The sequence below is a fragment of the Piliocolobus tephrosceles genome, chromosome 18 (assembly GCF_002776525.5).
Source record: "Piliocolobus tephrosceles isolate RC106 chromosome 18, ASM277652v3, whole genome shotgun sequence".
Taxonomy (NCBI): Eukaryota; Metazoa; Chordata; class Mammalia; order Primates; family Cercopithecidae; genus Piliocolobus; species Piliocolobus tephrosceles.
Window position 1 is genome coordinate 47,463,131 of NC_045451.1, and position 21,073 is coordinate 47,484,203.

General features: G+C 39.9%; 1 protein-coding gene and 1 long non-coding RNA gene across 12 annotated transcripts in view; one reads left to right on the forward strand and one right to left on the reverse strand.

The window, feature by feature from the left end:
• The window catches only part of DTNA (dystrobrevin alpha), a 386,077-nt gene that overhangs the window by 113,632 nt on the left and 251,372 nt on the right, over window positions 1-21,073 (reverse strand). For all 11 annotated transcript variants that reach the window (XM_023207708.2, XM_023207706.3, XM_023207705.3 and 8 more), the window contains one exon: window positions 11,382-11,462. In XM_023207708.2, coding sequence (XP_023063476.1) covers window positions 11,382-11,462 — 81 coding nt within the window. The remainder of the gene's footprint in view (window positions 1-11,381; window positions 11,463-21,073) is intronic.
• LOC111539731 overlaps window positions 1-21,073 on the forward strand; it is a 126,912-nt gene that overhangs the window by 84,339 nt on the left and 21,500 nt on the right. The gene's annotated exons all lie outside the window — the stretch shown is intronic.

A 21,073-nucleotide genomic window follows, 5' to 3' on the forward strand; every position in this document is an offset into this window, starting at 1 on the left:
ATCATTTAAGAGGAAAACAGATTTAGGGGTTGATGTGGTTTGGTTCTGTGTCCCCACTCAAGTCTCATCTTGAATTGTAATTCCCATATGCGGAGGGAGGGATCTGTAATACCTACGTGCCAAGGGAGGGAGGCGACTGGATCATGGGGCAGTTTCCCCCACGCTGTTCTCATAATAGTGAGTGAGTTTTCACAAGAGCTGATGGTTTTATAAGTGTTTGGTAGTTTTTCTCTTGCTGTCTTCTCTTTCCTGCTGTCTTGTGAAGAAGGTCCTTGCTTTCCCTTCACCTTCTGCCATGACTGTAAGTTTCCTGAGGCCTCCCCAGCCATGTGGAACTGTGAGTCAATTAAACCTCTTTCCTTTCTAAACTACCCAGTCTCAGGGAAGTTCTTTATAGCAGTGTGAAAACGAACTAATACTGTGTGAAAATGGACTAATACTGAGCATTGGGGTAAACCTAGAAGAGATCTATAAATATTTTTCATTTCTGAAATACAACTTAATGCCAACACACTAGGTAGACCACCAGTGGTAATTTATTCATTTAAAAGTAATAGGTACTGAACCATACACTTTCTTTGACATCATTTTCTTGTTCAAGAGCTTCTCCCCAGTAGTCCCAAAAGGTTAATTTACTTATTCCGTAAGTATTTTTTGAACACTTATAATGTTCTAGGTATGGGGGATATGTCAGTACATAAGACATACACTGCTCTTTGCCCTTAAGAAGCCTATACTCAAGTTGGGAAGGTGTAATAAACATAACAACTAAGTAAATTACATAGCATAGCATCTATTAGAATGTAATAAATACTTTAGGAAAAACACAAGCAGTAGGACAAGACGGATAGGGGAACTGGAGTGTTAAATGGTGTTGCCAAGGTAGAGAGCTCACGGAGAAGATGACAAATGAGCAAAGACTTGAGAAACATGAGGAGGTCCACCACTGAGTTCTCTACAGGAAGAGAGTTCCAGGTGAAGGGAACAGCCAGTGCTAAGGCCCTATGTGGGCACATGCCTGGTATGTTTCCAGTGAAGTGAGGAGGCCAACGGTGGATGGAGCAGAGTAACTAGATAGGAGAGTGGGAGGAGATGAGGGCAGAACAGAAAAATGACTTGAACCTGTGGAGCCAACTGGGCCATTTTCAGGACTATGCTTTTACCATGAGGGAAGTGGGGAGCCACTGCAGGAATCTGAGCAGAGAGGTGACAAGACCTAATTCGGGTTTAGATGTCCCATGGAGATTGACTTCATTTTGTGGTAGAAAATATTCATGTGGGCCAGGCACAGTGACTCATGCCTGTAATCCCAGCACTTTGGGAGGCTGAGGCAGGAGGATCACAAGGTCAGGAGATTGAGACCATCCTGGCTAACTTGGAGAAACCCTGTCTCTAATAAAAATACAGAAGATTAGTAGGGCGCAGTGGCACGTGCCTGTAGTCTCAGCTACTCAGGAGGCTGATGCATGTGAATCACTTGAACCTGAGGTGGAGGTTGCAGTGAGCTGAGATCGCTCCAATGCACTCCAATCTGGGTGACAGAGCGAGACTGTCGCAAAATGAAAATGCTCATGTGTTATTTCCCTGTGCAGCTTCTCCATGTTTGGAGGATGTTTTGGGGGTGCTGTTACTCAGAATGGTTGATTTTTGACTTCTCTCTCCCGCCTTTCTTATCCTGCTCCTTGTCCAGATCCTGCCTTTGGTTCCTTTTTCTCCCTCTACGATGATAAGGGACTTGGAACTTGATATGGGAAAAGCTTTCGGTAAACAGTGCTGAACCTCATCAGCTGTGTGAAACAAAGTGTCCACTCCCCTTCTAAACCTACAGGGTTATTCAGTCTCAGTCCTGCTTTGAGTTTTATACAAAGCATATGTTCCAGTGGCTCTTACACATCTGAGCAGTCTTCTTTCTCACAGATATCACTGGAGTGCAGGTCCATGCTTTACTGTGTATAGCAGAAAGTGCAGGTCCACGCTTTACTGTGTATAGTTTTTTATGGCTGTGTGGCAAATAACCACAAAGTCGTAATCTTAAAACAAGAATCTCATTAACTCACAGTTCTGTAGTTAAGAAGTTAAGTACAGCATGCCTGGTTCCCTGCTCAGGGTATCGCAAGATTAAATCAAGATGTTGGCTGAACTGAGTTTTCTTTGAGAAACTCTAAGGAAAAAAATACTTTCAAGACATTTGTTAGCACAATTCAGTTCCTTTTGATCATAGGACTGAGGTCCCTGTTCCTTGCTGGCTGTGAGCCAGGCGTCTCCCAACATCTAGTGATTCAGCATGTGGCACTTTCCATCTTCAAGCCAGCAATGGCATGACAAATTCATCTGTCCCTTCAAACATCTGATTTTCTCTTCTGCGGCTGTCAGAGAAAACTCTCTGCTTTTAAAGGGCTCATGTGTTTAGTTCAGGCCCACCCAGGTGATCTCCCTATTTTAAGGTTTGTTGCAACTGTGCAGTGTAACATAATCTAATCACAGGAGTAAATTCCACTAAATTCCCAGTTCTGGGGATTATTCATGGGATTGCTCAGGGGATAGGAAATTTTAGGAGCCATCTGAGATTGTAATTCAGGTAAAGATGTTTTGGACCAGGCATTTGTAGTCAGCACAGAAAGATGTGGATAGATTTGAGAGATATGTGAAAGTATAACTGATGAGATTTTTATAATTGATTCAATTTGGGTTGAGATAAGAGGTCAAAGATGATGCCCAGATTTATGGCTTAAGAAACTTGATGAGTCTTGGTACCCTGTGGGAGCAACCTCTCTTTTAAAAGGATTCTCTGAATAAATCTTCCACTTTTCTATTACCAACTTCTATCTCTCTTTTTCTTTACTCTTCAACAAGTGAGAACAATATACTGAAAAAGAAATTTTTTTTTTTTTTTTTTTTTTTGAGGCGGAGTCTCGCTCTGTCACCCGGACTGGAGTGCAGTGGCCGGGTCTCAGCTCACTGCAAGCTCCGCCTCCCGGGTTTACGCCATTCTCCTGCCTCAGCCTCCCGAGTAGCTGGCACTACAGGCGCCCACCACCTCACCCGGCTAGTTTTTGTATTTTTAGTAGAGACGGGGTTTCACCGTGTTAGCCAGGATGGTCTCGATCTCCTGACCTCGTGATCCACCCGTCTCGGCCTCCCAAAGTGCTGGGATTACAGGCTTGAGCCACCACGCCCGGCCTGAAAAAGAAATTTTTATTGCTGAAGAAGTATACTAAAACAAACATGCATTTACATAAAGTTTTGGTAAGAGAATATGCAAATAGGGATGAATTTCCCAGTGATCCACTTTGTACTCACACTGTTCTCCCCATAATCTAGAATAATGCTTGGCATGCAGCAAATGCTCAGTCTCTGTTTGTGGAGTGAATAAATAAATGAGTGATTGCTAATAACAACGAATGTTAACAAAACCTCAGTGAAGAGTGAACCAAGGTGACATCAGGAGTGACTTTCTGATGGAATCTCAGGTGTGATTTCTTGGGAGAAGCTGCTCTCCCATCCCTGTCCTCCCTACTGACCTCTGTTTTATTTCAGTGTGTGCTGGAGGCCTGAGATCCCGGGAGCCAGGCATTGGGAGAACCCCTTCTGGGTATCCCTTCATTGCTCTGCTGACTGGCTCCAAGCCAAGCAGGCAGTTTCCCAGAAACAGGGCTTGGCAGACAACCAGGGGAAGGTCACTGAATCTTGCCTTGGCACCTGTTAGATAGGGTTGGGAAGCTTGAAACATGTTCCTTTGTATGCATCACTCTTTCCCAACTCACAGGAGCATTTTAAGATGATGGTTTTTCCTCAGTTGTGGAAGTAAAAGTGTTTAGTTGGCACAGATTCCACGTATAATGCAGAAGCAGAAGAAAGGGAAGGAAGTCATTGTGTGTTACATCCAGATGCCTAGAAACGAGACTACAGGTGTGGCTTAGTTCACAGGTTATGCAGTGGTAGCAGCTTAAGCAAAGCTTCCAGCATTCTCTAAAACAAAAGTCTACTAACAAGAAAACAAAACCCTGTATTTTTAAGATCTTAAAAACAATTAACAGGAAGAAGTAGCTTTAATTAAACCCATATCATAACCATCAGGACTTTAAAATCATTGCTTTTGTCATCCAGAGGTTTACTCTGATGAAGGGGAGATGATTTTGCCATAGGTCCGGGGTGCCACAGAGGAGCAGTTTTTCCATTGTCCTATTACATAAGCATCTTTAATAGGTTTGTTTATATTCCACTGCCACCACCAACTTTCCCACAGGGAATTTTTGGGAACACTGCAGTCTAGCACAATGCACCTTCCTTTATTCTAAACAAGTGTCCAGAATGATTCAACATCAGGAATGAAAATATGCAGTAAAAACATTTGCAACAATACAAACAAAGATAATTGTGCTCCAAAGGTTAGTCATCTGCAGTTTATTTCCCCAACTGTGAATATTCCTGCTTTTTCTGCTGGCCTCCTTGACTAGGGAGAATCCTCTGATCCTTTCCTTTAAATACAGTTCTTTCTCTGGTTCAATTTCTCTTGCCTGTGTTTCCGACATTAAACTTTATTTTTACATCCAAGATTTTATACATCGTTATCTGAGAAACACGAGTCTATGTTCTTGAGCAGTGTGGTCGATTCCTGGTGCGTGGTGTCACATACTTTCTCCTACTTATTCAAACATAAATCCAGGGGCTGCTGTGAAGGGATTTTGCAGATGATATTATGATCCCAAATTAGTTGACCTTAAAACATGGAGATCATCTGAGTGGGCCTGATATAAACACGCGCATCACTGAAAAGCAAAGAGTATTCTCTGGCTAGTCATAAATGGGGAAGTCAGAGAGGACACACTAGCTGGGCTGGAAGAAGCCACAAACTCCCATGCCCTGAGCAGCCGACAGGGGCCATGGGGCGAGGAATAAGGGAGGCTCTAGGAACTGAAGGTAGTCTCCAGCTGACAGCCAGCAAGGAAACAGGGCCCCAATCCTCCAACCACAAGAAAATAACATTTTCTCACAACGAATGCACTTAGAAGAGAACCCTGACCCCAACATGAGAATCACAGACCCAACCAGTACTTTGATTTTAGTTGTGTGTAAAGCTAAGCCGAAAATCCAACCATGCTGCATTGGATTTCTGACCTACAAAAACTGTAAGATAATAAATGTGTGCTTCTTTAAGCTGCTAAATTTATGGTAATTTGTTACCCAAGAATAGAAAATTCATAGTGGCAGCTACAAATCCACATATTTAAACATGAAGCAGGGAAGAGGAATATATTGATACGCTAACTGGAAGAAAAATGAGGGGGATATTACTATTTACTACTAAAAACATAGCTCAAGGCTACTCCTGCCACAAAAGACAAGTGTTCTTCTATTCACCTGACTGGTGAGAAATGAATCTATTTCTACCAATATCCAATATTTGAGTTAAATATCCAATAATTGAGTACATTAAGAAAATACTGGCCTATCAATGAGAAGAATAGCATATTCATTCATTCACAGAATATTGATTCAGCACCGACTAGTTATATGGGACTCACTTGTATTACTTTTATGGTGATAGAGAAACATTTAGGTAAAAAGGTAACTGCATTTTTTTGGTTCACAAGAAATTTGAAAATAAACTCAGAGACAATAACATAGAAACAGTAGGTGTTCTAATAACATATCTGAATGAAGGATACCTTTAAAATACTTCAATTTCTAGAAAAAGAGTATGCTGAGAAACTCTGACAGCCCAGATACAATTATAGACCTTTTCTCCTCTTTGCCTTTTAAACAAAATTTTAATTAAATTTCAGTTGATATGACTAACAGAAAGAAAATTCAGGCTGCAACCAATAGGGCTAAAAGATGGTGCAATGTTAGCTGTGGGTGTAGAATAGAGTGTTCCCTTGCCTTCTGAATTTTGTTCCTACTATTACACAGGAGGGATTCGATATTTCTGATTTATTTCTCTTGTTGTCCTTTGTTGTTCATGAATCTAGGGCTGCCTTTGATTGACTCCAAAGTAATTTCTGAAAAAAAAAGATCTGCTGACATTACAGGGTATCTGGATCATTAACCACATCAATGCTGACCAAGGAAATAATGTTCTAGTAGAAACATCTATTTGTCCAAAATAAAGGCTGAGATGATGCCATTTTACATATCCTTATAAGAGTTTATGGGGTATTAATTTTTGTGGAAAGTTAACAAAAAATCTGGAAGCTAAAGAGAAGACTATTGATTAAAAAGGATTATTTAAAATATTATTTGTATGCTTTGTTCTGCTCTATTCCTTCTAGAATATAAAATAATCAACTTGGTGTCCCCTAATTTTTTAGAAACACTCATTATTTTATTCTGTTAGAGAATGTGCCAGTTACATCATGGGGAAGGTATGGCAGGGTACAAAGATAAATGGTAAGGGGAAGAAGCGATTTGGAAAGGAGAACCCTTTGACTTAAAAAAAAAAGATGGGTTTTTACAAGTGTCTTTTTTTTTTTTTTTTTTTTTTTTGAGACGGAGTCTTGCTCTGTCGCCCAGGCTGGGGTGCAGTGGTGCGATCTCGGCTCACTGCAAGCTCCACCTCCCCGGGTTCACGCCATTCTCCTGCCTCAGCCTCCCAAGTAGCTGGGACTACAGGCACCTACCAGCACGCCTGGCTAATTTTTTGTATTTTTAGTACAGACGGGGTATCACCGTGTTAGCTAGGATGGTCTCGATCTCCTGACCTCATGATCCACCCGCCTCAGCCTCCCAAAGTGCTGGGATTACAGGCGTGAGCCGCCACACACAGCCTTACAAGTGTCTTTTACAGCAGGGATTGGTCAACATTCTTTTTGTGGACCAAGAGACAAAATCAGGGATATTATATCAGTACATATATAACAAGAGAGAAAAAGAATTTACACAACATTTTTGCTGAAGTTAAATATCCAATAATTGAGTACATTAGGAAAATACTGGCCTGTCAGTGAGAAGAATGTAATTCTTCTTCGGAATATACATTTTTAAAAATTGGGGTTACAAGTTAGTGTTCCATTATCGAATCGATTACAAATATTCATCTGTAAAATCCATTAGTTCATTCTCTATAAGAAAGTAGGTTCTGGGCCTCATTTAGTTCATGGGTGACAGTGGCCTCTTGTTCAGAGTCCTTTTAGAACCCTGGGAACTGATTATTCTCGGCATAAATTAGGAATTGAATAGAAGAAAATAAACATGAATGTCAGTGATAGGAACCAGTTGTCTATATGGAAAATCATAAACAAAGTAGGCAAGCGCTGTGGGGAAGGAACTATAGGGAATTAACCAACATTTATGAAATTTGGATTTAGATAATAGATTAAAAAAGAAATCTCCTGAAAACCTACACAGTCTGTGCTTTATCCAGACAATATTCATCTTTTTCTAGGTGATAGCTTTACAAGAGCCAGTTTTTGTTTTTTTCCTCCTTTATGTAGTTTTAATACTTAGTTTTGTTAGTATATGCAATGAATTTTAAATAAGGTATGGACCTAAAAGTAAACAATCTATTTTCATTGAAGATCCATTGATTTCTATGAAGTAAATACTATAATAAGTTTCTGCTCGTTTTAATGTTTGTGTCCCCACCAAATTCTCATGTTGAAACTTAATCCCTTAATGCGATGGTATTATTACCAGGTGGGGCCTTTTAGCAGGTGACTGGGACTTGAGGGCAGAGCTTTCATGATGGGGATTAGTGCCCTTATAAAAGAGGCCCCAGGCCAGGCGCGGTGGCTCATGCCTGTAATCCCAGCACTTTGGGAGGCCAAGGTGGGCAGATCACCTGAGGTCAGGAGTTCAAGACCAGCCTGACCAACATGGTGAAACCCTGTCTCTACTAAAAATACAAAATTAGCCAGGCGTGGTGGTGCATGCCTGTAATTCCAGCTACTCGGGAGGCTGAGGCAGGAGAATCACTTGAACCTGGGAGGTGGAGGTTGCAGTGAGTTGAGATTGTACCATTGCACTCTAGCCTGGGCAACAAGAGCGAAACTCTGTTAAAAAAAAAAAAAAAAAAAGCCCCAGAGGGCTGCCTTGCTTCTTCCACCATGGGAGGAGACAGTGAGAAGGGGCCACCTATGAACCAGAAGGCTCCTTTCCCTAGATACCAAATCTGTCAGTGCCTTGATTTTGGATTTTCTAGTCTCCAGAATTATGAGAAATAAATCTTGTTTATAAGCCACCCAGTTTATGGTATTTTTGTTAGAGCAGCCCAAACATAATAAGATACTTTCCAATTAAAAAAAAAGCACTTACAAATATGCTACCCACATTTTGTTTCTTATTTATTTTATTGTAGAGTAAAACTCCATTATAAGGTATCATAATTTATTGTGGGTTAGGTTTACTGCAGACTAAAATTACTTTCCTCTAATCAGGTCATATATTCAATGTTGACTAATGTTATGTCATGTAAACATCGCTGCTTCCGGTTGGTTAACTTTCTAGAAGGAAGGTTTCAACTTTGATTAAGATAAGCCAAGATCAATTAAGCATTTTACAAATACCTCTGAATATCACAACTGTTGTATTTACTGTTAGAAAGGAAAACTCTGCAAAGACATATAGTACTTGCATTTCATGCCTCTGATCAGGGTAGAAACAATTTTTAAAAGCTTACTTTAGCAAAGCATTCACAATATGCTTGTTTTTCTTCCTTGGACCTTAACTTTGTCTAACTTTTGTAGAGCGTAATATATTTTCTTATCCTGAAATACAGGAATTTTATAAGGTACGTTGTAAAACAAATAAGACTTTCCTGATATCTCCTTCTCTAGGAAAGTCCTACCATGGACCCTCATCCCCAACAAGTCAGGGCACTGACTCCCTGAAGCTCTCACATACCACGTTCTATCATTATCTTTCTACATGGTTTTATGAATCTGTTTAGAAGTCCACATGCTCAGTTAGATTTTGAGCAACTTGAAGGCAGGGATTACATGTCATTCATCATCACACTATCCTTGGTACCTAGCACAATATCAAACATATAGCAGGAGCTCATTATACATTTACTGAATGAAGAGGTCAATGAATGGACACACTGAAGGGCCACTGGACAGGTATAAGCTTCTATTTTCACCCAGGGATGGATTAGCATCCTCACTTCTTCCCTACTGTTTTTCAAGAAATTCCAAGACAATTCTGGATGCAGGATAAGGATGTGGACCAGAAAAGTACAGAAAGAGGAAAAGGAAATGCCCAAGAATGAGAAAGGGTCTTTCTCAGAGAGCAGGAGGCATGGGATAAGGCCTGTGGACCACAACTGGGGACAACACAGTGTGTCTACCTTAATGTTGAGTGCAGTGTTGCCAAGTCCCTGATTCCCTGAGCCCTTCCCTTCCCTTCCTTTCACTTCCTTTCCTTTTCCTTTCTTTCTTTTCTTTGTTTTCCTTTTTTGCTTTTTCTGGGGGTTCCTTTTACCATTTTGTAGTCTTTTATTGGAAATCTCTAGCTCTCCTGAAAGGAGCCTAAGGAAGGCTCTGCTTGGCAAAGCTCTAAGAAGGACAGAGCTCCTACAACTTACCCTCTGCCTTCCCCTCCAATTTTGAAGCCACATGATAAGAAGGTGGGTAACACATGATAAGAACGTGGGACAATCACATCCCTTTTAATTGCTGAAAACACGGAGATTCATCTTTTTGTTTTTAATCTGGGTGAAGTGTTTGAGAGGGAAGAGGAAACTTCTTCTGTGGGAACATTTTCCTTGGCCCCTAACACCAGCACTGGAAATGGCTTTATCGACTCGTTGGGACCACAAATACACAAGAAATTCTTTCAACATCTGTAATACTTTTCTCACTACTCATTTTAGATTGCTTTAGCTTCCTGTGAGGAGTCAAAACACATATGTGATGTGTGATCAATGCTATGGTTTGAATGTTTGTCCCTTCTGAAACTCGTGTTGAAACTTAATCCCCAATGAGGCAGTGTTGAGAGGTGGGGCTTTTAAGAGGTGATTGGTCATGCGGGCTCTGTCCTTATGAATGCATTAATCCACTCATGGATTAATAGGTAATCACAGGAGTGAGGCTGGTGGCCTTATAAGAAGGGGAAGAGAGACCTGAGTTAGCATGCTCAGCCTCCTTGCCCTGCACCATCTTGAGACTCAGCAGAGAGTCCCAGTAGTAAGAAGACTCTCACCAGAGGCAGCCCCTTGACCTTGGACTTCTGAGCCACCATAACTGTAAGAAATAAATTCCTTTTCTTTATAAATTGCAAAGTTTCAAGTATTCTATTATAAGCAACAGAAAATGAAAATAAGACAGCCAACTTATATTTTTCTTCTAACCTCTCCTTCCCCAAACTTCAGTCCCATTTTTAGCCATTGGGGCTGGGGAATAAGATATAGATGAGAACTTGAGGAACAGATGCATACTTTGCATCTTCACAGTCATGATTAGCTGTAAGCCTAGAAGCCTGGGGCTGAGGTGGCCTGCCCAGGGTCCTAGGAAACACCTGCTAGAGACTCTGAGAGGGTAGACATGGGGAGACACCTGGTTTCTACCTTTACCGTGAGACTAATGACCATGCCAGTTATAGTAGAATTATGTGTGTGTATCAGGAGAACATTACGGTTTTCATTTTTAAGAATTCATCCAGTATTAATTAAAAAATGAGAGATTATTAATTTTTATAAGTATTTTTTTAAAAAGAATAAGTTCTTACATATGAACTATGAATCAATATTTTTTTCCAAGAGAAAATGGATATGGTAATACAATGGAGGTGTTGGCCCAGTAGAGAATAAGACTGCTCATTGTGACTAGTGATCTAGCTTACTGCTTACATTTTTACATTTGAAAAAAAACTGGAGCGAGTTCCTTTGCTTCTTTAAGTATTGTCTCTTTTCTTATTTTTGTCTGATGTACACAAATGTAGTTAAAACTCTGACACAAAGGGCTAATTTTGCTCTTTCAGAAAAAAAACTTAAATGTTTTCCAAAAGCTTTAAAATATTTTCCTGTCCTTGTAAAAGAAAATACAAATATAAGGGGGATTTAGTGTTTGATATTTTATAAAATTATTGGAAACCATTTTGATGGCACTGCATTTATGATACCAAGGTTAGAGAAAAGAAGAAAAACATCCATCCAGATTTAAACCATTCCAAGGTCAGAATTATATTGTACATGTATCCAGAGATTCATCCTTTTGGTATGAACTAAACAGTTCATATGCTTTAGTATTTAAGCATAATTCAGATTTCAAGGCTACTTAGGAGTCATCTCGACCATTTGTACAGCATAATACCCCTTTTATTGTTGTGTAAACATATATGAGTATTATCAATATTTGTAAGATAATCTAGTTTAATAAACTTAGTACCAAATGCAAACTCTAGGATTCTTGATGGTAATTAGTTCAATCAACTGGCATACTTACAATTGCATTTCTTCTGAACAAACCTAAGCTTGCATGCTGTTCTGTAGGTGGAGAGTCGGATGCGATCCAGATCTTGAGCCCCTAGTGCGGGGAAAAAGGACACATATGGTATGCCATGTGCGCAGAAAGAAATTTACAATGTTTACAAATAAAACAACTGCAGATATGATCCTTACACCTAATTTTATTTTTATTAGAATATAAATATAGCTTTAAGAATTCAACAGGTCTGTCCTATTCAAGGACAGGTTCCTCAGGTTCTAGGGAAAAAGAGCACACACATGTAATTAACATCGGAGATCAGGTTGTAAACCATATTCATGGATCAAGAAACACAATGTCATCCCTGTTGTGTCCATCACTTCTTAGAACAATCTGCTCAAGCTGTGACCTACAGTGAAACAGCTAGATGATATACATATTATCATCAAATAAGCATTTAAAGTGCATTGCTACTGGTCATTAGAACATGGCTGTTAGGTGACCGTGTACTAACTGTTGAGCATCTTCTCTGTGTGCCCTTAGGCCAATTGCTTTTAGAGCTTCAATTTTCTCACTTGGAAGATAGGGATGATGATAATAATAGTACTTATTTCACAGGACTGTTGTAAGGATAAATGAGTGAATATACCTAAGGCACTTAAACACTGTCTGGCACACAATAAATGCTGCATAAGTATTCATTTTTATGACTAATAACTTTCTTGTGATCTTTCCTGTCACTCTCAGAGGAAGAGATGCCTTTCTAAAACAACCTCTACCCTTTCTTTTATTGTGGCTTCCAGTTCCTTCCTAACTTGGAGCATATTCACTGTATTCTTAAACTACTTTCTTTATTCCACTCTTCCACTTAGGAGTCCAGCATGGCTCCTGATGCCCAGAACATCAGGTCTAAAAGCTCCGCTCAGAATCCAAGCTTGTCTGCAGGTTCTTTCCAGCTTACCTACCTAAGGACATTGCCCACTACTTTCTACCACAGAATCTCTCCTAGGTAGGCTTGGTCAGTCTCGTCTCAATACCCTGCAGATGGGCTGCTTGTTACATCAAGACCTGAGCTCCTAGTATTCCTGCCATCCTCCTTTGAATGAGTTAATCTCTAGACTGTGTCTAGAACACATTAGACTTTCAATAAATGTCTGCTTTTCTCAGTTTCTACATATTTGTTTTTCTAAGCCCATGATTGTGGTTTATAACAGATATAAAGGCATGTATTAAACGTTTATCTTTACCAGTCGTATACTAATAAAATGTGCTATGTGAATCCTTTAGAGTAAAACAGAATAGCAAGTAAATGAACTATCCTGGAAGCAATGATATTAGAAGGCCAATTAAGTGCTTTCCCAGTGGAACTCAGGATGAATCAGCAAGTGTCCCTCACTAGGGGATTTAGCATGTCCTCAGCTCAAACCGGTATCTTCAGATTCACTGAAAGTGTTGCCAATAGTGCTATTACTTTGTGGTTTTATCAAGAAGATCATTAAATGGTCACTCTTAATAAAGCTTATTATTTGACAAACAGGCTTAGCGACACTGAGCACTTGAGGGATTAAAGAGATGGGGAACTCTCCTCACCCACTGCAGGAATTCCCTTAGAAATGTTCTCAAGAGGCCGGGCGCGGTGGCTCAAGCCTGTAATCCCAGCACTTTGGGAGGCCGAGACGGGTGGATCACGAGGTCAGGAGATTGAGACCATCCTGGCTAACACGGTGAAACCCCGTCTCTATTAAAAAAATACAAAAAACTAGCCGGGCGAGGTGGCGGGCGCCTGTAGTCCCAGCTACTTGGGAGGCTGAGGCAGGAGAATGGCGTGAACCCGGGAGGCGGAACTTGCAGTGAGCCGAGATCGCGCCACTGCACTCCAGCCTGGGCGACAGAGCAAGGCTCCGTCTCAAAAAAAAAAAAAAAAAAAATGTTCTCAAGAGATGAACATTTAGCCAATGGCCATGTAGGATTATTTCCAATGATAGAGAAGATTATTACTTATGAAAATAAATGAACTTTAAAGTAAGTAAACTTTAATTCTGTCACTTCCCAGTTGTGTGAGTTTCACCAAGTTTTTCCATGGCATCTCAATTTCCTCATGGATAAAACGAGATAAAAATATCAACTTTACTGGCTGGTAATAGATATAAAGTCTTGACTTCTGCACTGGGAACATAATGACCACTTAACAGTAAATGGGCCATTTCTATACAAAAATATGTGATAGAAGTGTCTTTTTTTATGTTTGAGCTTTGATTTGCCTCTTGTAACTTCAACCTATTTGATCTGGTTTCCCCTGGAGTCACATACTCTTTCCCCCTCCCACTTGAGAATTCATTTCTCAAATATTGCAAAGCAGCTACATTATCATTATTAGTGTCTTCATTACCATCTGAAAATTATGTGCAAAAGTTCTTGTCATCATGGACTTTAAAATTTAGCTGGGCAGGTAGCTTCTCCTTGGCTTTTTTTAGGGTAAAAGATGTTCACCTCCACGGCCATTTCAGGTATAGTGTTTATCTGTCTGGCACCCAGTAGGGCTTCAATTCATGGCAGTTGTTATTATGATTTTCATTATGATCAAGCATGGTTTGAGACCCCTAAACATTCTAATCACCCTGTTCTGTGACTGGCTAAAATCTCTGTAAAATTAGGTGTCCGAAATGAATCCCAATAGCGATTGCTTTACCTGTATAGAATATACAGAAAGCAATTATTACTACCTTTGATAAGGACTCCTAACTAATGTGATCTTTTTGAAAAAATAGATGGCTCATTATGCTACTTTTATTAAGTTTGAAGTTAATTAAAAAACTACTTTGAAAAATCATATGCACTTCTATATAAGTCAAATCTTTTCTATTTGCTATTTAAATGCCTATTTTGGAGCTAAGGGTAGGACTTCGTATGTATCTGGTTAGTTACTTTTAAAATTTAGCTATACTTTGAACTTTTCTGAATCTTTTAAAATTCTTCAGTTGTCACTGGAACTTCAAAAATCTTTCCTAGTTTCATGCCCTCTGTAAATCTGAGAGACTCATGTGGGGAATGAGCTCTCTAGGGTGCCTGATAACCAGAGACAGAGAGACTATCAGAAATACCTGAATGCTAAATCTGCCTTTGCTCCCAGATGAGGATGTACTTTTACTGGTGCTAAGTTTGGCTCGGCAATCAGGAGAGTCTCAGTATCTGTAAATAATCACTTAAAAGGAAACATTAGGGGCACAGATTATTTGTGTAAGTTCTTCAAGCATAATGATTTAAGCTCCAGATGAAAAGAGGTTTGTGATGTGGTACGTAGTTAAGTTTCTCAGTTTCCGCAAGACCTTACCCTCTGAGCACAGTAACCCTGGCACCTCTGCACTTCCTCTGATGGAAGTCCTGGGGGAAATATGGCAAAGGTGCACTTCTCCAGGATGCAGTAAAGAAGGATGTGGAGATGCTGCTTTGGGCCTGAAGTGCACTGACTGCTCTCTACTGTCCTATCACTATGTGGACTTAACTGACCCTGTGTTTTGTTCAAGAATCAGGAAGAGGTCTGTAGGTCTATAAATGTTGTATAAATTCTTCCTGGTTGATGATGTAACCCCTGAATATTAAAAGGGATGTGGTGAACAATAACATTTAGTGTGTCAGATATAGCAGCACACAGCCATGCACAATCAATGTATGTGTTAACTGCAGGATCCACCCAGAAAGGGACCAGAAGAAGCTGGGCTGAGATATGATACATAGCCTCTTACTCTGTTTATCTGCCTTGTCAAAATAAATTTTTTTTTTCTCTGCCCCAACAAACCATGAACTTAACCCAGTTTTACATGTGTGGTCTTTTCTTGAAAGTTTATAAACCCCCAAACCTACTTGCGATTACTTGTGTGACTTCTGTGTCTTCATTCGAGTCACTGATTAAAACCAAGGACCAGAACAGGGCCACAAACAGAGCCTTCCAGGATACTACTAGAAGCCTTCCTCCAAGTTGATAGACCCATTAGTTGTGGCTTTAGACATGGTCATGACATTCCCTATAAATCTACCTAACTGTATTGTGACCCAGTCCACAATTCCCCAACACATGCACAGTCTAGGAGTTTTTGTCAATATTTTGCTGAAATTAACAATAATTTTTATCAGATGGTATTTTCCTGATCTAGCAGTCTGGTAAGCTCATTAAAAAGTGTTATTAGCTGACTTAATTTATTTATTAAAAAGTTGGAATTTAAATAAATGAGTAAAGAAATAAAATCAGCAGAGCAATCTTTGCTTTTAGCATGTTGACATGTCTAGAATTACCACTATATTTTGGCCAAGATCTAGAAAAACATCCATTTCATTACAAAACTTATAACCAGTTCATACCCTAAATGCCAAAGAATCTATACTTTTTCTTTTTAATAAAAAAGTACAGAATTTTCCCATCACATTTTTTTCAATGTACTCTTCATTATTTTTCAAAATAATGGATAGTGGTTGTTTTCTGAATTGTATCACTGGGATATAATTCTTTAAATCTGGAGATTCCATGCATTTAAGTGATTTCTTAGTTTTGCTTCATACTAATACAGTGGGGGATGACATACATAATTAAGGGTTGAGATAAATACTATTTTCTCTACTTCTACATATATTTGAAACTTTTCATAGTAAGAAAAACTAAAACAAATTTATTTAAGGCAACTTAGTGCTCTTGCTACCATCTCCTCAAGCCTCTTGTACACATGTCATAGTTGGAAGGAAGTAATAAATATGACAACAAAGACACAGTTAAACTCTGATTGTTTGCACTGTTATCAGCAGCTTATATAAAAAATTGGGTGATTTTTTTCCTTTCTTTAACCCTTTTTAAAAAGATTCTCTTTCTTCCCTTCTCCTTCTATCCCTGCTTCCCTCTCTCCCTCCTTCTCGCTCCCTTCTTTCCTTCCACGTTTTCCCTACCCATTCATTCGTTCATTCAACCAATCAATCAACCAACAAATCAACCAACCAGTCTTACCTAATTTTTGGTTTTAGCTTATGCACTCTGAACATTTTCACACAGTTTTTGTATGTTTTGCCTTCTATATTTTGAAAGCTTGTTATAAAACCTTCTATTAATATATAGCCATTTGATTCTTAAATATCTCATTCATTTAAAAGTTTTGCTAAACATATATTTACAGAATAAAAATGAAGCCTATGATGAACCTGATGCCTGAACTCTGCCACACTTTATCACTGGCTGTGTGTGTGTGTGTGAAGGAGGGAGGGAGAGAGAGATACTGAAGGAGAGAGAGACAGAGAGAGAGAGAGATACTGAGAGGAAGGTTAAGGAGCTTGGGGGTGAAAAATAATTTGCTACCTTAGGTAGCTGAATGGGATAGAGTCTCCCTCACTGAGCTAAGTAAGGTACAAACAGGGAGGAATAGGTTTGTTGATGGGTGAAGACAGTTTTGGGCTAAAGAGTTTGAGTTGCTGGTAAGATGTTCAAGTGGAGATATCCATAGGACAGCTGGATATAAGGATTAGTGCTTATTGATATTCCAGAAATTATCAATAAGCACACAAAATGTAGTAGTGTGCTCGACTGGGCCAAGACTGAAATATTTTACCAACAGGAGACTCTGCACAAGTAGGGCTATTCTATATTTCTAGTGACAAAATGAGGCACAAACTTGGGAATCGGAGTGTCCTCCTCGCTTCTGAACTGTGCCCAGCTGCTTGGCAGTTGTTAAAAGACCGTGTGGCTTTGGGAACACTAGAAGGCAGTCGTCTTGGCAGGGATGATAGGTATTTTTGTGATGGGCACTATTAGTGGAGTGACAATGAGCCCTCCTCAAGCTGCTTCATCAGCAGAAGACTTGACAACAAGTAGGCAAGGCTGGAAGGGAAGTTTAGTTTATGTGCTGACTATTTTGGATAAGCTGGCTCATGAGAAATGGGAGGTTGTTTTGGGGGACTCTGAACACTCAAGAGTCACAGCAATAAAGGTAAAGACTTGAGAGAGAGACAAATTGTATATGGAGAAAACTGGTCAAGAAGAAAACTTTAAATTCTCTGACTTCAGTGTCTACAGGGTACTAAGAGACAGAAAGAGAGAAGTAGAGGAGACAGAAAAAGCAGGAGACTCGGTTAGGGTGGTGACAGAGAGAGAATTTCTGAGGTGGTGATCCATGGTGTTAATATCTTAAAGAGACTGAGGAGCATGAGAAACGAAGAAGCGGGTGAAAACAGTCACCATATCCATGATAACCTAGGGTGGCGGAGTCATTCATGTCATTTTTCTGAATTTTTGAGATTGGTGTTCTTAAATTCATAGTGTGCATTTCAAAATCATGCCCTAGGTTCCTTTCCAGTCGTGCATGTGCTGACTCCAGCCAACACTCTCAAGGACGGCCTGCTTTCAAATAGTTCAACAGTACTTAGGCTGGGCACAGTGGCTCACGTGGTAATTCCAGCACTTTGGGAGGCCGAGGTGGGTGGATCACTTAAGGTCAGAAGTTTGAGACCAGCCTGACCAAGCATGGTGAAACCCAGGGCGTCTCTCCTAAAAATACTAAAAGTAGCCGGGCATGGTGGTGCACCTGTAGTCCCAGCTACTTGGGAGGCTGAGGCACAAGAATTGCTTGAACCCGGGAGGCGGAGGTTGCAGTGAGCCGAGATCACGTCACTGCACTGCAGCCTGGGCGACAGAGTGAAACTGTGTCTCAAAACATACACAAAAACAAAAGCCAAAGACAGTATTTGTTGAGTAGTTTCATTTCCCTCCCTTTGATTTCAGGTCCCGCCTCTGCTGAGAGACCAGTGGCATCACTCTCATTTCTCCCCAAGACCTTCCTTACCTTGTTAGGCAGACTTCCATGTTCCCAAAGAGTGTTTTCCAATCACGTCCCTTCCATTAAAACCTACCCATCCTGTGCCCCATCGGCTTTTAAACAAGCATTGATTCAGCATCTAAGGTGAATGATTTGAAGGTACATGTCCTAGGTCTGTCCCTAAAAAGGAGTTCACAGCAGTGAGTGGTATGGACATGTTCACAGCTACCATAAAAGGCTAAGTAAATGTGCTCTGAGAGTAGAAAAACAGAAAAGGAGAGTTTAATTCCAAGAACAAACAATTTATTCTGTTAAAAGTCAGTCTGATAAACTTACTTGAGTTGCTAAACTTATTTGATGGCTGAAAAAGCCAAGGTGAGGATGACGTTTATATATCTATATTTTTTTTCTGAGACAGAGTCTTGCTCTGTTACCCAGGCTGGAGTGCAGTGGTGCCATCTGGGCTCACTGCAACCTCCGCCTCCCGGGTTCCCGCCATTCTCCTGCCTCAGCCTCCCAGGTAGCTGGGACTACAGGCGCCCGCCACCACGCCCGGCTAATTTTTTTTTTGTATTTTCAGTAAAGAGATAGGGTTTCAACCATGTTAGCCAGGATGGTCTCGATCTCCTGACCTCGTGATCCACCTGCCTTGGCCTCCCAAAGTGCTGGGATTACAGGAGTGAGCCACCGCGCCCAGCCGATGACGTTTATATTTACCTAGAGGGTTTTTCTTTTCTTCAGCTGTAATCCAAGGTAGTAAGCAAACTGATCATTAGGGCATTATTGTGAAGACAATATTTGGTTAAGGGAGAACTTGTACAGAATTTCTTAAAGTAGGTGATCACCCAATTTTTTCTATAAAGCTATTATTTCTGTTTGTTTTTTAGTCTGTGCTTCTCTTAATTTCATTTCTTTGCTGTTTCTTCCTGCTTCTGCTGCTTATAGTGAGCTAAGAGTGAATGTTTAACACATATGTGCTGCAATCACCTGAATTTGCCAAACTTTCTTACCAATTTTTATCATCAATTGCTGTTCTTTACCTTTTCTAAGACCAAGATCTCCTCAACTTGCCTGACTTTAGACAGACTTCTTCCTTCCTCTAGGCTTCTGACCTCTGTTTTCTTACAGCATTTACTTTAGAAAACTTTTCATTGTAAATTCTTTCTCTGAGAATGTAAATATCTTGAGATGTAAATATCTTGCCAAGTTTACAACCCAGGAATGTCTTTCTCAAGAATGTGGGTGCCAGCCCTTTGAAATATAATCACTGAAGGAGATATCACCTCTATCTCCAAGTCTTATCGGGAGGTTAGAAGCCTAACTGTTAAATGTGACAATTAGCAAACAGATGGCCTAATCACACTGACCAATCTCCTCCCTGAAGTCCTCCAGTATTTTTCCCCACTGCTTAAAAGTCCTTCCTGTCTTTTGTTCCAGGGAAGTTGAGTTCAGTCTTTCTTCCCTGTTGCAACAGTCTTGGATAAAAGTCTTCCCTGCCTGTTTAACTCTGTCCATGACAACTTTTCTTTCACATTTGCAATTTCTAAAGCAAAGAATCTCATTGGCACTTTCTTTTGTTGTTTTTTCTTTAAATATTTCTATATAATACTTAGATGAGAAGATTTACAAGTCTAGCCCTTTTTGCTCCCTGTCTACAAAGCACAGGTTCCTAGAAGTTACTTCTCGAATCTTGATGTCAGTCTTCTCTGATAAGGGTTTCCTTTCCTTTCTTTGGTGTGCTGCTGATACAGCTGGAATATCCATATATTTTTCAACCATTTAACACATTCTCGATATTACCTTTCTCTTTTGTATGACAGTCTACATGTCAAAATCAATTGCTCCCTTTGAAACCAGCCAATTGTTTTATCTAGCAGAATCCTACTTATTGTGGATGTGTCATACTTAGTGCTGATATAAACATGTTGCTCAAACTAATGAATTGTTAAGGTCAGACATGTTTAGCTGTTTATGCCAACATTTGATTTGGAACACCCAGGGAGGAAAGATACATATTTGTTTGGCTTGTTTATCTATTCTGACCATTAATCACAAGAACTCATAGAACTAATAAAGCTGCAAGACATCTCTGTAATGTTTCTATGAAAAGATAAAGTTATAATTTGGGAACTGAATGCACGATTTTCCTAAGTCTCTGACACTTGAAGAAAAATTTAGAGTTGTCTTATTTCTATGTCTCTAAAAACCATATCGAGCTTTCTTTGAGTGGGGCAATTTTAATTTAATAAACATTTGTACGTATGTATTTGTCTGAGCCAGGCACTATATCAGGTTCAGAAAGCATTGGGATACGTAAACTCAAAAAAGGATTTACATAATCGTTAAACAAGCATACTTTTATAGCTCTTACAGTGTGCTGTCTGATATAGTCTTTAGTGTTATAATGGTAAGTTCAAAGATTTCCCCCGAGATTTTATTGCCTTTTTAGGGTAAATATTTTTTTCTACTGTGTCTGAGAAGATATTGTCCCATGATGTACTCTTGCCTTTTTAATACAAGAATGTGCTGTTGGAGGATACCTGTGCTGCTTTGGCTTTTGTTTAGATGGACAGGTACTCACTAGGCTCCTTGCTCTGTTGGATTTGTAACTGCACAAAGGCCACAATTCCAGGTGAAGACACAGTACCACACATGGGGTCTAAGAAATTGGAAGGCCTGGCTGAAACTCTCCCAAACACTCTAAGCACATTTCTAAAAGTGGGAAAAGCAAGGAACACGATTGAGATTCCCCACATCAATTTTAATTTTCTTTCCTCTTTGTTAGTTCTAATGCTATCTTGGTGAAAAGACTAAAAGGCAGAAATGAAATCCACAGGCAGACAGTCCGGGCGGCTGGGCCTGGTTAAAGATCGAACCCTGACCTAACCGGTTATGTTATCTATAGATTCCAGACGTTGTATG